The sequence below is a fragment of the Centrocercus urophasianus genome, unplaced genomic scaffold (assembly GCF_019232065.1).
Source record: "Centrocercus urophasianus isolate 14NV4802_14NV808 unplaced genomic scaffold, USGS_Curo_1.0 seq_9, whole genome shotgun sequence".
In the NCBI taxonomy this organism is placed as follows: domain Eukaryota; kingdom Metazoa; phylum Chordata; class Aves; order Galliformes; family Phasianidae; genus Centrocercus; species Centrocercus urophasianus.
Window position 1 is genome coordinate 23,577,019 of NW_024885532.1, and position 14,182 is coordinate 23,591,200.

A 14,182-nucleotide genomic window follows, 5' to 3' on the forward strand; every position below is an offset into this window, starting at 1 on the left:
GGGCGGGGCGGGGCGGGCCGAGCTCGGGGCGCGGGGCGCGGGGCCGGGCGGGAGACAGCGAGGGAGCGCCGTGCGGCAGCCGCGACCCGGCGCCATGTGGGGGAACGGCAGCCGGGCCGAGCCCTGGGTCGCGCCGCCGTGCGACGAGCGGCTGTGCTCGGCGCTGCCGCTGCGGGCGCTCGTGCCGGTGACGGCCGTGTGCCTGGGGCTCTTCGCGGTCGGCGTGGTGGGCAACGTGCTGACGGTGCTGGTCACCTGCGGGCACCGCGACGCCCGCAGCACCACCGACCTGTACGTGGGCAGCATGGCGATGTCCGACCTGCTCATCCTGCTCGGGCTGCCCCTCGACCTGTACCGCCTGTGGCGCTCCCGGCCCTGGATCTTCGGGCAGCTGCTGTGCCGCCTCTCGCACTACCTGAGCGAAGGCTGCACCTACTGCACCATCCTGCACATCACCGCCCTCACGGTGGAGCGCTACCTGGCCGTCTGCTTCCCGCTGCGGGCCAAGGTGCTGGTCACCCGGCGCCGCGTCAGGGCCGTCATCGGCGCCCTCTGGGCCTTCGCCCTCCTGTCGGCGGCGCCCTTCTTCTTCCTGGTCGGCGTGGTGCAGCCCGACAACCGCACCGACTTCAGCCGCGAGTGCAAGCCCACCCCGCGGGCGCTGGAGTCCGGGCTGCTGGGCGCCATGTTCTGGGTCACCACCTCCTACTTCGTGCTGCCCGTCGTCTGCCTCACCGTCCTCTACGGCTTCATCGGGCGCGAGCTGTGGCGCAGCAGGGGCCGCCTGCGGGGTCCCGGCGCTGCCCTCCGGGAGCGGGGCCACCGGCACACCGTCAGGATCCTGGGTGAGTCCCCCGGCCCCGCGGCCGCGACCCTGCGGCTCCTCTCGCTCCCGGGAGCCGGCGGGTCCGTCCCGGTCCGGGCTCCCGTCTGACCCACCGGCTGCATCGCGCCTGTCCACAAACTGGGCTCCTCTAAGGGCGTCTGACTGGGGGTCTGATTCGTGTTTATAAATGGCCAGAGGGAGGTGAAATGGATGAGGCCGGGCTCTGCTTGGTGGCGTGTAGCAATTGGACGAGGAGTAACGGTCTTGAACACAGGGAGTTGCACACTGACATGTGGAAGAACTTCTTTACGGTAAGGATGACAGCGCAGGAGCAGGCTGCCCGGAGAGGTTGCAGAGTCTCCTTCTGTGGAGATACTCAGGGCCCATCTGGATGCCCGTCTGTGTGACCTGTTGTAGGGAAGCAGGGAGTTGGACTCGATGATCTCTCGAGCTCCCTTCCAGCAGTGCTGTGGTTCTGCTCTCCTTTGGCCTGGGACCAAAGCAGCCTCAGAGTCCTGTGCACAGAGCATCCCAGCTCACATACAGCCATGGGAGCCAGCACGCCCTGTGAGGTTCACTGATAGCTCATACAAGTGCTCTTCGACTTTCATAGAGTTGCAAAGTCCTTTGAGTTGGGAGAGACCACTAGAGGCCATGTGGTCCAACTCCCCTGCGCTGAACAGGGACACCTACAGCTCCATCAGGTGCTCAGAGCTCCATCCAGCCTGACCTTGGGTGTCTCCAGGAACAAGGACATCCACAGCCTCTCCAGACAACCTGTGCCACTGCCTCACCACCCTTACTACACAGAGGCAAAGGGCGCACCCTTTGCTAACTTACTGGGAAGGCTGCCTGCCGTGAGGCAGGGCTCTCCGACAGAAATGCATGCATCCAAACTCAGAATCTGCTGAACCATCTTTAAAAAGAAAGCAGTCGCCCTTTAGTCCCAGGGCTGACAGCTGGGCTTGGTGCTATTCCATTTTTCAACAGCGAGGGCCATTTAGTTCTATATAAATTTCCATATATCCACATATTTCTATATATCCATATCTTTCTGTATGATGATTCTTGCTTACCTCAAAGGAGCTGACAGAGTTCTGCATGTGATGTATTCCAGGCACAGACTTGCTTTGGCTTTATTCCTTTTGCTAAGCTCTGAGAAACGTGAGGGATCCTCCACAAATGATTATTCACTTCACTTGCATTCATTTATAAGCAAGAATGATTGCACTTGTGGATACAGTGATACATTTTGCAGTCACCCCATAGGTGACACTTTTAAACCACACGCTTGGCTGTTTCACATCTGCTTCAGCCGTGTGGCTGCTGTAACAATGTTTGTATGTGGTGCAGGTGCTGTGCTAAAACTGCTGTGCCCTGCGGTCTTGTTTTGGGAACTGAGATGAACGTAGGAGCAGCGCTGTAAGCAGCAGCTCTGTGCTTCCACAGATACGTCTCCTAATTCTAGCTGTGGTTTCCGTATCATCTGTGTGACATCACAGGCATCCCCAGGGGGAATCCTTGTTGTTCTGATCCCGTTGTGCAGGTGTTGTGCTTCTGTTACATTTTTCTCAGCAAACTCAGCCGTTGGAGGTTGTCTGAGATTTTTGTCCGTCGCCTCTTAATCCAAAGGCTGACAACTGCACTCACTGCTGTTCCCATTTTCAACAATTGGATGCCACTTATTTCTGTACATCATTTGTACTGTCTGCAAAACCAGATGGAATTGTGTGAAAGAGAAGGCTGTGGGGAGAGCTGAGAGCAGCCTCTGAGTGTCTACAGGGGAGCTGTAAGAAGGAAGGGGATGGATTTTATAGCAGAGTCCATTGTGACTGGGCAAGGGAAAATGGTTTCAAACTAAAAGAGGGGACATTTAGACTGGATATAAGGAAGAAGTTTTTTAAAGTAAGGGTGGTGAGGCAGTGGCACAGGTTGCCCAGAGAGGTGGTGGATGCCCCATCCCTGGAGATACTCAAGGTCAGGCTGGAGGGGATCTGAGCTGTAGGTGTCCATGTTCATTGCAGGGGAGTTGAAGCAGATGGCCTTTAAGGGTCCCTTCCAAATCAAATCATTCCATGATTCTGTGAAATTGAGAATACAAGATGACTGTTGGATTAACTCACTCCCTAACTATGGTTTGTATTGTTTTGTCTTGTAGCTGTGGTGATCCTGGCCTTTGTAATTTGCTGGTTGCCTTTCCACATTGGCAGGATCATATTTATAAACACCCGAGACACCAGAACGATGCTGTTCTCCCAGTACTTCAACATCTTTGCCCTGCAGCTGTTCTACCTGAGTGCCTCCATCAATCCCATCCTTTACAACCTCATCTCACAGAGGTACCGGGCAGCAGCCTGCAAGCTCCTGCTGCCTTGCCGGCGTGTGAGAAGGGCTCTGGTGGGAACAAAAATGTCCAGGACCTACACAGAGACCAGCAGTGGCATAAGACACAGGTAAACGGGCACAGAAACCCAGCAGTGGGTTTCACGAGGCATTCTGTGCAAGGAAGGACGCTTCCCACTGCAAAGAGTCACAGAAGTCACATCTGTCAGAGCTTTGGTAGCGTGTCACTCTCTGTGTGCCAAAATACTTGGATTTTTGCCAGCAGAGCAAGCAGGGACCATAAAACAACGAGAATGGTGTGAAAGCCAACAGTAAAGGAACAGCCGGAGGATATTACTGGTGGAACTGCAGGTTTGGTTTATTTTGTGTTGTTCAGCCACGTTTGTACTCTAGGATTCCTGGTGCTTTCTAAACATCTTAACATCAGGGACTGCAAAGCAAGGAGTGACTCGCAGAGAGCCTGTGCTGTTTTAAAGCAGTTTTCTCACAAGGAGACGGACGCAGAAGGAATTGCCCACCGCCATCAGCACTTTATAAGAAGGGGATGCATGTTTTTATTAACCAGTCTTGCTACCGTGAGTGTGAGTTTCCAGGACAATTTAACTGACTCTTCCCCTGGGAGAGCATATCCTCTGCACTCAGCTCTGTTGATCTGCCCCATGCCATTAAACACATCTCTTAATTACTGGCAACCAATTTAGATATCGCTGCTTACATCCTCTTGGCAGTGTTTGGTTAGCATTAGTGTGTAACCACTCGGCACCGGACTACCCTGGTACAGAGGTCGTGATGTTTGAGATTCCCTTGGGGTAAATTAAGGGGGAACATCAACAAATGGCTGGTTAACAGTTTCATTCAAATTATTTATTGCCTGGTGATTTTTGGTGCTATATAAGAAACTGTAGAATCGTAGAATGGCTTGGATTGGAAGAAAGCTTAAAAACCATCTAACTGCAACCCTGTGCCATGGGCAGTGCCAGCCAGCAGCTCAGGCTGCCCAGGTCCCCATTCAGCCTTGAGTGCCTCCAGGGATGGAGCACCCACAGCTTCTCTGTGCAGCTGTGCCAGGGCCTCACTGCCCTCTGAGTAAAGAATTTCCTCCTAACATCTAACTTACATCTCCCCTTTTTAAAGCCATTCCCTCTTGTCCTGTCACTATCAGACTGTGTAAAAAGTCACTCCCCCTCCTGTTTATATGCTCCCTTCAAGTACGGAGGGCCGCAATGAGGTCTCCCTGGAGCCTTCTATTTTCCAAGCTAAACAAGTCCAATTCCCTCAACCTTTCTTCAGAGGAGAGGTGCTCCAGACCTCTGAGAATCTTCATGGCCTTCCTCTGGACCAGCTCCAGCAAATCTGCATCCCTCCAGTGTTGGGGTGTCCAGGTCTGGACGCAGTACTGAAGATGGGGCCTCGTGAGGGCAGAGCAGAGGACAATCCCCTCCTTATTCTTGCTGCCACCTCTCTGCTGACGCAGCCCAGAATACTGTTGGCCTTTTGAGCTGCAAATGCACACCTCTGGCTCATGTTCAGATTTTTGTCCACAAGGACCCACAAGTCCTTCTCGGCAGGATTGCTCTCATTGAGTTCTTTTCCCAATCTGTACACATATCTGGGATTTTCTTGACCAAAATGGCCTTTTTGAACCTCATTAGGTTCCTGTGGGCCCACTTCTCAAGCCTGTACAGGTCCCTCTGGATGACATCCCTTCCTTCTGTCATAGCACCTGCACCACACAGCTTGGTACGGTCCCAGGACGGACCTGTGAGACACCACTCATGAGGATAATTTATGATGATATGCCTCGTGTGATGTTATAATATATACGCTGTAGAGAGAGAAAGGGGTACCACTATTGTGGGACCCAGCAGTGTCCCAACAATGCTCATGGTGGGCACGCTCCAGCTGTCAGCCTTCTGTGCTCAGACAGCCCCCCTGAGGAGGTATGCAGTCACCATTTGTCAGTGAGTCTGAGATCTTATGTGGTCATCAGGCCCCTCTAACGCTGTGATAGAGGTGCTGCCCTAACCCTGCACAAGTGCATTTCAAGGTTTGGGGCACTCTGGAAATAGGTGGTTGGTCAGAGAGGTCTCGCTCTCCCCCTCCCCAAATGACTTCTCATTGGCTCTCTGTGGTGCGCAGTGAAGTTGGCAGTATCTCTTCTTCCACCACTGTTATTTATTGGAACTCAGCAGGTCTGTGTGTTCTTACAGGATAAGGATTTGGGTCTGGTGGAATGCACCTCTCCTTAGAAAGCTTCCTCCAGCCACTTTTTATCTTGTTACTACATTGGTCTCCTTTTAGTCTTCTACCAAGTGCTTGGGACATTAACCTTCTGCTTCTCAGTCTCTTCCACAGTGCTCTGTCATGTTATGTTCTTGTGGTGCAATGTGCCAAGGTAGCCAAGCTCCTCTGGCTGAGCTGCGTGCCCAGCATGCTGGCTGTGCCTGGACCTACAGCTGCAATGCAAGCCATAAAACAATATGCTAGCTTTGCTCCAAAGGTCTACAATACAAACTCAAGCTGAGCAACTTAGGCACAAGTGTTTGTTAGGCAGGGAGGGCTACAGGGAGTTACAGTGCCATTTCTTTGGAGAGTGAGTACATTTTACCTCTGTATCTTACTCGCTTTCCTTCTGGCTGTAGTAAAATAAGCCTGGAACAAAAATCAATGAAGTGGGACTGCACTTAAACACACATGCTTAGTGCATACTGAAGTTACCATCTGTCCTACCTGAAATGTGGACTGTTCCAAATCCAGCTTATGGATCTCAGCACAGTAGAGTTGAACCCGGGCCTTCTCCAGCCTTAAAAGTATGACCAAACTCTTCATTTGACTCTGAGTCACCAAATTAAATACGTGAAGACACAAAGCTCCGCAGCTCCTGGCACACACATGGAGCATTCTCCTCACATCAGCTTCGCTGCAGCTTTGGGGCTGGGTTGGTTTGCTTTTGCTGGGTGGTGCCCTTCAGTAAAATACATCAAAATGTCAGAACAGCTGGCACATTGCAGAGGTAGGAGGAAGAAAGGGAACCGCTGTCGCACTGCTGTGCGGCCACGCAGCCCTCTCCTGCATGCCTGCAGTCTGCTGGTGATGCCTCTTCTTTTTCCTCTGGCTGCTGAGCTGCACTGGTCCTGGTGCCCACTGCTGGGGTGTGTGGCACCTGCCTGCACTTGGCATCCTCCTGCTTCCTGCAGCAGGCTGCGAGGAGGGGGTCTGATGTGCTGGCCAGACCGTTTGCGTCCTCGTGATAAATACCCTTATGGGAGCAGTACAACAACACATGCAGCAAACCACATCTGTGAGCTTGTAATGCCTTTTAATTAATGTTCCATCCCCATTAGGGCATATCCTTCAGAAATAAATTGAGTTGGTGAGTTTCCTTAGAATTACCGAGCCTGGAATCGCTGTGTGTGGCAGTCAGCACCAGGCCAAGCAAGCAGAGAGCCTGCAAACAAACAGCAGCATTGGGTTATTCGTTCCCACAGCACTGCTCAGATGCAGCTTGGTTGTCTTCAGAAGGAATATTTCAAAAGTCATTTGTTTATGGACCATTAGGAAAAGTAGCAGAGAGCTTCAGAAACATACACAGAGAGATGACAGTAATAAAAAGAGAGAAATGGGGAAATGTGAAAGCAAAGCACAAAGAAAGGAGGAAAAGAGAAAGCGTATCCTCATGCATCTTGAAGGATCATTCACTTGAAATGCATGGGGGGAAATCTGTGATCCATGCACGGATGACTCTGGAGACTTCTTGCAGACCATAGTTAGCTGTACCCATACAGACATTAAACCAGGGACCAGAAAGTCACTCTCCAACTTTCATCTTAATTTCGAACTATCCAATTTCTGTACTCGTCATGTAGCTGTACACTTCACATAGAAGTCCATAATAAATTCAGGATATGATATTCCCTTGGTTTAACGTAACCTCATTTGCATTTGCAGTCATTGTTTCACTTAACATGACTCTAAAAATAAAGTTTATCTTAGCTTATCCAAATTAGACAATCACTATTAGGAACCTACTTGAAAAATTGAATTTCTATTCTAAAATAAATGTTATGGAAAACTACTGTAAGCACAGTATTTCTCTTCTATTTAATCAGCTTGATATGCTTGTGTTAATCAAAGCAGAGCACAGCTGAGGCTGGCAGGGCCCTCTGGGTCCCTCTGCTCCATCCTCCATCCCAGCAGGGACACCCAGAGCAGGGTGCCCAGGGCCACGTCCAGGCAGCTCTGGGAGATCCCCAAGGATGAGACCCCACAGCCTGTGGGCAGCCTGTGCCAGTGCTCCATCACTGCACAGCACAGAAGGGCTCCTGGTGTTCAGAGGGAACCTCCTGTGCTCCAGTTTGTGCCCATGGCCTCTGGTCCTGGCACCGGGCACCACTGACAGAGGCTCTGGTCTCTGGCACCCTCTTCTAGGAATGTATGGACATTGCTCTGCAAAGCAAAGGCATGGACATGAGATACTCCGTTTTAACTAAACCTCCTTCTGAACTGTGGCAACAAATGGGTCTTCTGGTCCATGTGGACATTCTGCATTTCTTTCTGGTCTATTATGAAAAGACCATCAAATCCTAAATTCCTTTCTCCAGTCTTCTTTAGAAGTGTGGAACCAGGCAAACAGAAATAGTTCCAGGCACATCTTTTGCAAGAAATCACAGCCTTGAAATTTCCATTCCCAAAACAGTACTGCTCCAAAAAGCAGTTGGCAGAACCAGGACAGGCAGCACCCAACTTCCCGGGAAAGGGCGAAAGTGCAGGATGCTGTGAGGAGCACAGGGACACAGCACAAACCCTCCAGAGAAACCCAGCGTGGCCCAGGAGCTGCCCTTGGGTTGGGGCATTGTACCAGCAGCATCTGCAAATAACAAAGGGGTTTGCAATCCTTGTTGGGTTTTTTGGGGTTTTTTTTTTTTTTTCCTTTAATGTATTCATGAGAACAAAACAACCAAAAAAATAGAACTGGACAGAGGGGCAAAAAAAAACCCGAGCGTTATCACTGTGTTAGATGGAGGTTTTGCATGCTCACAGCAATTGATCTTTTGGGAAACAAAGACCTTTGAAGCAGCTCAAGATGTGGCTAAAACGATGCTGTCTGCAAAGGCAGCTTGCATCTGGCCCAGCAGAACAGAGAGGTGCAGGGACATGTTTTCTTCCTACAGCCATCCCCTTAAAATCAGATTTGGTGCTGTTGCTGCCTTGTTCCCACAGGAGACAAAAAAAAAACTGAGGATATGTCTGTGATTATATGAAGATTATACAAAATAAGTGGAAAAAGAGCTGGCTGAATAAGGAGCGGATATAATCAAATCTGCTCTGAATTAGCTGGAGTGATCAGATGTCACCCTGATGTTTGGTGAGTTCAGCCTGAGGTGAACAAGCCCTGATGTTCCTGGCTCAGCAGATTGGATTTGCTTTGGCAACAGGCTTCACTTCACCAAAAGAAGCCACTTGCCTATTGAAATGACTGCCTGCAGATACACCTCCAGTGCCTTAGGGAACAATTTACAATCTGGTGTCCTGTTATTATGTGCCACTGTGCACAGGCTATCGTGAGGATTCCCTGGAGCTCAGGAGAGAACCAGAGGGAGCTGGTGGCTCAGCACAGCATCTGTGCAATGGCTACACCGATATGTGCTGTGAGAGGATAGGGACAGAGATTAAATTAAGCCTCCTAGGCACTTGTTACCAGTAGATCCTAAAACATTTGATTGTGGGGCAAAGCATAGCATAGCCACTATTACCACAGGCTCACATGCAGCTGTTCTGTATTATCTCTGCTTTGGGCTCAGCACACTGGTGGCACAGCAGGCACCAGCCTGCAGTGAGGGGGGTGGCTATCAGGTGGCTGAGGCAGCCTCTGCAGCCTGCCCAGAAGCCAATGCTGTGACCCTGAGGTGCATCAAACCTCTGGCAACAAAATAAATGTTGTTATCTGCACCAAACGTTCTAACACAGGAGCCTTCTGCTGAATCCGTATGTTGGGGCTGATGCCTCAACACAAATCTCCATGCAGGCCATCTAAGCTAGAGGTTACCAGAGCATATGAAAAAGACAACTTTTGATGGGAAAATGGTTGTCCAGGCTTGGACAGTGCCTCTGTACTTGGCACTGTTGAGGCTACCCCTTGAGTACTGTGTTCAGTTCTGGGCTTCACTACAGGAAAGGCATTCAGGCCCTGGAACATGTCCAGAGAAGGGCAACAGAGCTGTGAGGGGTACAGAATCATAGAATCACAGAATGGCCTGGGTTGAAAAGGACCACAATGCTCATCCAGTTTCAACCCCCTGCTATGTGCAGGGTCACCAACCAGCAGACCAGGCTGCCCAGAGCCACATCCAGCCTGGCCTTGAATGCCTCCAGGGATGGGGCATCCACAGCCTCCTTGGGCAACCTGTTCCAGTGCATCACCACCTCTGTGTGAAAAACTTCCTCCTAATATCTAACCTAAACCTCCCGTCTCAGTTTAAAACCATTCCCCCTTGTCCTATCACTGTCCACCCTCGTAAACAGCCGTTCCCCTCCTGTTTATATGCTCCCTTCAAGTACTGGAAGGCCACAATGAGGTCTCCCCAGAGCCTTCTCTTCTCCAAGCTAAACAAGCCCAGTTCCTTCAGCCTTTCCTCACAGGAGAGGTGCTCCATCCCTCTGATCATCTCAGTGCCCTCCTCTGGACCTGCTCCAAGAGCTCCACGACCTTCCTGTAATGGGGGCCCCAGGCCTGGATGCAGTGCTGCAGATGGGGCCTCACAAGAGCCGAGTAGAGGGGGACAAGCACCTCCCTCTCCCTGCTGGCCACCCCTTTGTTAATGCAGCCCAGAACACAGTTGGCCTTCCGGGCTGCAGGCGCACACTGCTGGCTCATGTCCAGCTTCTCATCTACCAGGACCCCCCAGGTCCTTCTCCACAGGGAAAGAGATCTTCCCAGTTTGTATAAACACCAGGGGTTGCCCCAACCCAAGTGCAGCACTCTGCAATTGGCCTTACTGAACCTTATTAGGTTTTCATGTGCCCAATTCTCCATCCTGTCCAGGTCCCTCTGGATGGCTTTCTTTCCTTCTAGTATATCTGCTGCACCGCTCAGCTTGGTGTCATCCACAGACTTGCTGAGGGTGCACTCAATGCCATCATCTGTGTTGTTGATGAAGACGTTGAAGAGCACCAGTCCCAAGACTGAACCCTGAGGGACACAGCTTGTGACCAGCCTCCACCCTGACACAAGTCTTATGGGGGAGTGGTTGAGGGAACTGGGGTTGTTCAGCCTGGAGAAGAGGAGGTTCAGGGGAGCCCTTGTTGATCTCTACAGTGAACTGAAAGGAGCTTGTGCAAGGGGTCAGCCTCTTCTCCCAGGTAACAGTGACAGGACGAGAGGTGATGGCCTTAAGTTCCACCAGGGGAGGTTTAGGCTATTCAGAAAAATTTCTAATCCAGAAGAGTGGTGAGGCAGTGGCACAGGCTTCTCAGAGAGGTGGTGGAGTCACCATCTGTGGAGGTGTTCAAGAACCATGACATTGTGACACTGAGGGACACGGTCAGTGGTATGATGGCGATGGGCTGGGGCTGGACTAGGTAATCTTAATGGTCTTTCCAACCTTAATGATTCTATGGTTCTATGATAAGAGGTGCTGGATAAGCAGGGGAATTGAGGAGAGTATCTTCAACCTCATAGAATCATAGAATCAAAAAGACTGGAAAAGACATCTAAGATTATCTAGTCCAATCGTCAAGCCATCATCACCATGTCCACTAACCATGTCCCTCCTCCTTAAGTCTCCTTAAGTAGTGCAAAACAGCTGTTTTGTTTTGTTTTGCACGTATGTTGTGTTGTGTTTTGTTTTGTTTGTTCGTTTGTTTGTTTTAAGAGAAAAACCCTAAAGCAGGGTTGGGTGTTTTTTCCTGCGTTGCGGTGGGGAGGGCACCCCAGGCAGACTGTAGGAGCCCCCTAGCGGACAACCGGCTGTGAGTCAACTCCTGCCCTGCAGCCGTCGGTAGGAACAACCCTCAAACCTCAGCGCATTGCCAGAGTGCAGCCCTGTGCCTGTGTTTTCGAATCATAGAATATCCAAGTTGGAAGGGACCCATAAGAATCATTGAATCCCTGACTGCAGGATCACTCAAAAACCAGACCATAAAGCTGAGAGCTTTGTTCTCACACTGCTTGAACTCCTGCAGCTTGGAGCTGCAACCATTGCTCTGGGGAGCCTGTTCCAGTGGCTTGTTTCATTCACAAGGATTACCGAGGACAGGAGTGTAAACCATATGCTCCATTAAATGGATCCTGAACAAATCAGTTCAGAAATCAAATGTTTATGACAATCAGCTTAAGCAGTCTCCAGAGGTTTGCAGGTTTACTCTGCTTACCATCTCCAACCATCTCCTAACCAACTGTACGTCTCCAGCTCTTACAAGGCTCTTTCAGGCTGTGCCTTGCCTTACGATGTGCCCTTTATTTTCTGGATGGATGCGATCCGTTCAGAAAGTTTCAGAAAACCATACTAACAGCAACTTCCTTGTCTTCACCTTTCAGTTCTTCATGGTTTCTCTCCCTCCTTGACAATCAGCACTTTGCTGCTGCCAAGCAGGCTGTGATGCCCACCTCCACATCCACATTAGCAATAGGCACTAAATTACATTTAGCTCCCTACACTGAGTCTGTTCTGCCTGTGATAGCAACTGGCAAATGATCTTCCTGTCCTTATCTCAACCCATCACCTTCTTTCACTGTATTTTTTCCCTGTTCTGTTGAGAAATGAGAGTGAAAGAGAGCTGCAGGAGAGGCCAATGCTGAACAGAGTACATTTGCTGCTTTCTGAGCTGGTTGGCATGAAGGGAGATGCCTCCTGCAGAACATGGGAATGGGGAGGAAGCCGGGGAGGATGGAGATGTCTGAAATCAGCCAAGGCTGGGAAAGGCACAGGAAAATGCAGAATTGCAGAATCATAGGGGCTGGAGGGACTCTAGGAATCACCTCAGCCATCCCCCTGCTAAAGCAGGTTCCCTACAATAGGTTGCACAAGAAAACGTTGAGGTGGGTTTTGAGTATCTCCAGAGGAAGAGACTCTACAACCTTTATGGGCAACCTGTTCCACTGCTCCAGTGTTCCTGGAAGCAGCCCCAGGAAACAGAAGCTCTCTACAGCACAAAGCCACTCTTCTAATCCCTTTCTTCTTACGGTCTGCTCCTTCTCTAGGTATTTTCTTGTCACTAACTGATTTGGACTGCAGTTCATTTTGCAGCTGCTAGTGAGAAAGAAAACAGCTCCTCTCAGGAGCTGGTAACAGCCAGACTCCATTTCCTTTTCATTTCCTTCTTTTCAGACCTTTCTTGCTTCATAAGGTACATGTCTGTGAGAGGAGACAGCTGTCTCCATGTGCAAATGTAGCAAGGGCTCCAGGAATACTGCATCTGTTTCTACATAGGAAAACAAAATGGAAATCTTGCGTTCTTCATCACTGAAACATGGGATCAAACTGTCTAAGGAATCACATAATAAGAAAAATACGTAATCTCTGTTGTGGGATGGGGAAAAGTCCAAGCCAGACCCTGTGACAGGACGCATCAGACATGCCCAGTCTCCAGAGTGCTGCTGCAGAGAACTGGCACGCTCCCCTGCTCATTTATATGGGGTTTGTTTGTGCAAGCTGTTATCTGTTCTGGAGTTATACAGAATAATCTTAAAAGAATTTAAGCACCTGGCAAACGTTTATCATTATCCCAGCTGTTTCATTTGCTGTGTCACTTCTGGAAAGCATATTCGTGTCTTTTCCCGAGCCACAGGAAATCTCATCTTGGCATTTTAATAAATAAAACACCACTAAGTGTCTGCAATTAAAAAAGTTAATTTTTTAATTAATTAATTTTTAATTTAAAAAGTCAATTTTTTGTGTGAGTGAACATCAGAGATTCAAAGCACTGCACCAATGCTTCAATGCTTTCTCATATACTTATCATTTTACTTGTGCACACATGCATGGCATGTGCAAGTTTTTGAAAGAATTTCAGACAGCACTGCAGATAAAATGCTTAAATATGGGTATAAGATGCAGCCAGTTAACATGTCGTGGTGAAACAATGCTTTATTCCTCAGCTACTGATTACATGCATTCTGGGCATGTAGATCAGCAGTGCATGGGCAGAGATTTGGGATTTAATATCTCCCCCTCTCATCTCTCACCCTCCTGGCACAATCCAAAACCTACTGCCTTTCTGTTTCTAAAGCAACACCACGTTTTTATTGTGGCGGAAGAAAGATATTCTCACTCACAGCAATATCAACCCTCTGCTGCTTTCAACAGAAACACAAACCCAGCGTAAGGACAGCTTCACAGGAAGGCAGACTCTTCTGAGGTAAAACATGGCAGCTCATTCCCAGGCTGCAAAGCAGAGCATGGAGTACAGCAAGCTCAGCTCCGTAAGTCTGGAGAGTCAGAGCTCCTAGGTCCAATCCCTAACAGGTACGTGCAACCCCCCCTTAAAGTGCATGGACATGAAGAAGTCACTATCTTGCTGGATGCCAGTAGATTCCTCTTGTTTTAATTAGCATCATTAATTCCTGTTAGTTTGCTTACTTGATTTTAATTATTAGATCAACAGAGATATTTTCATCACTAGCAGACTGATGAGGCTGCAGGATGCATGTGGTTTTGCCTGACAGAGGTGCAGAAATTCCTTAAGCTTGGCTTGCAAAGATGAAAGAGCAGCTTGTTCTATTTGCATGATACAAACAAATAACAGACATTTCCTATATAAACCAAAGTACCTACATTCTACAGTGATGTTCAATATCTCACTTTCCAAGAGGAGGGTTGTTTGTTTTATTTAAATGCAGAATCATAGAATCATAGAATGGCTTGGGTAAGAAGGGACCTCAAGGATCATCAAGTTCCAACACCTGTCACAGGCAGGGCTGCCAGCTGCTAGACCAAGTACTAGATTAGGTTGCCCAGGGCCCAATCCAACCTGGCCTTAAACACCTCCAGAGATGGGGCATCCACAACCTCTCTG

General features: G+C 49.5%; 1 protein-coding gene across 1 annotated transcript; it reads left to right on the forward strand.

The window, feature by feature from the left end:
• The first annotated feature begins 94 nt into the window (after positions 1-94).
• On the forward strand, positions 95-3,865 carry MLNR (motilin receptor). Its single transcript, XM_042839024.1, has 2 exons — positions 95-845; positions 2,985-3,865. The coding sequence occupies exons 1-2, from the start codon at positions 95-97 to the stop codon at positions 3,281-3,283; spliced, it is 1,050 nt and encodes a 349-aa protein (XP_042694958.1). The 3' UTR covers positions 3,284-3,865.
• Positions 3,866-14,182: the final 10,317 nt, after the last annotated feature.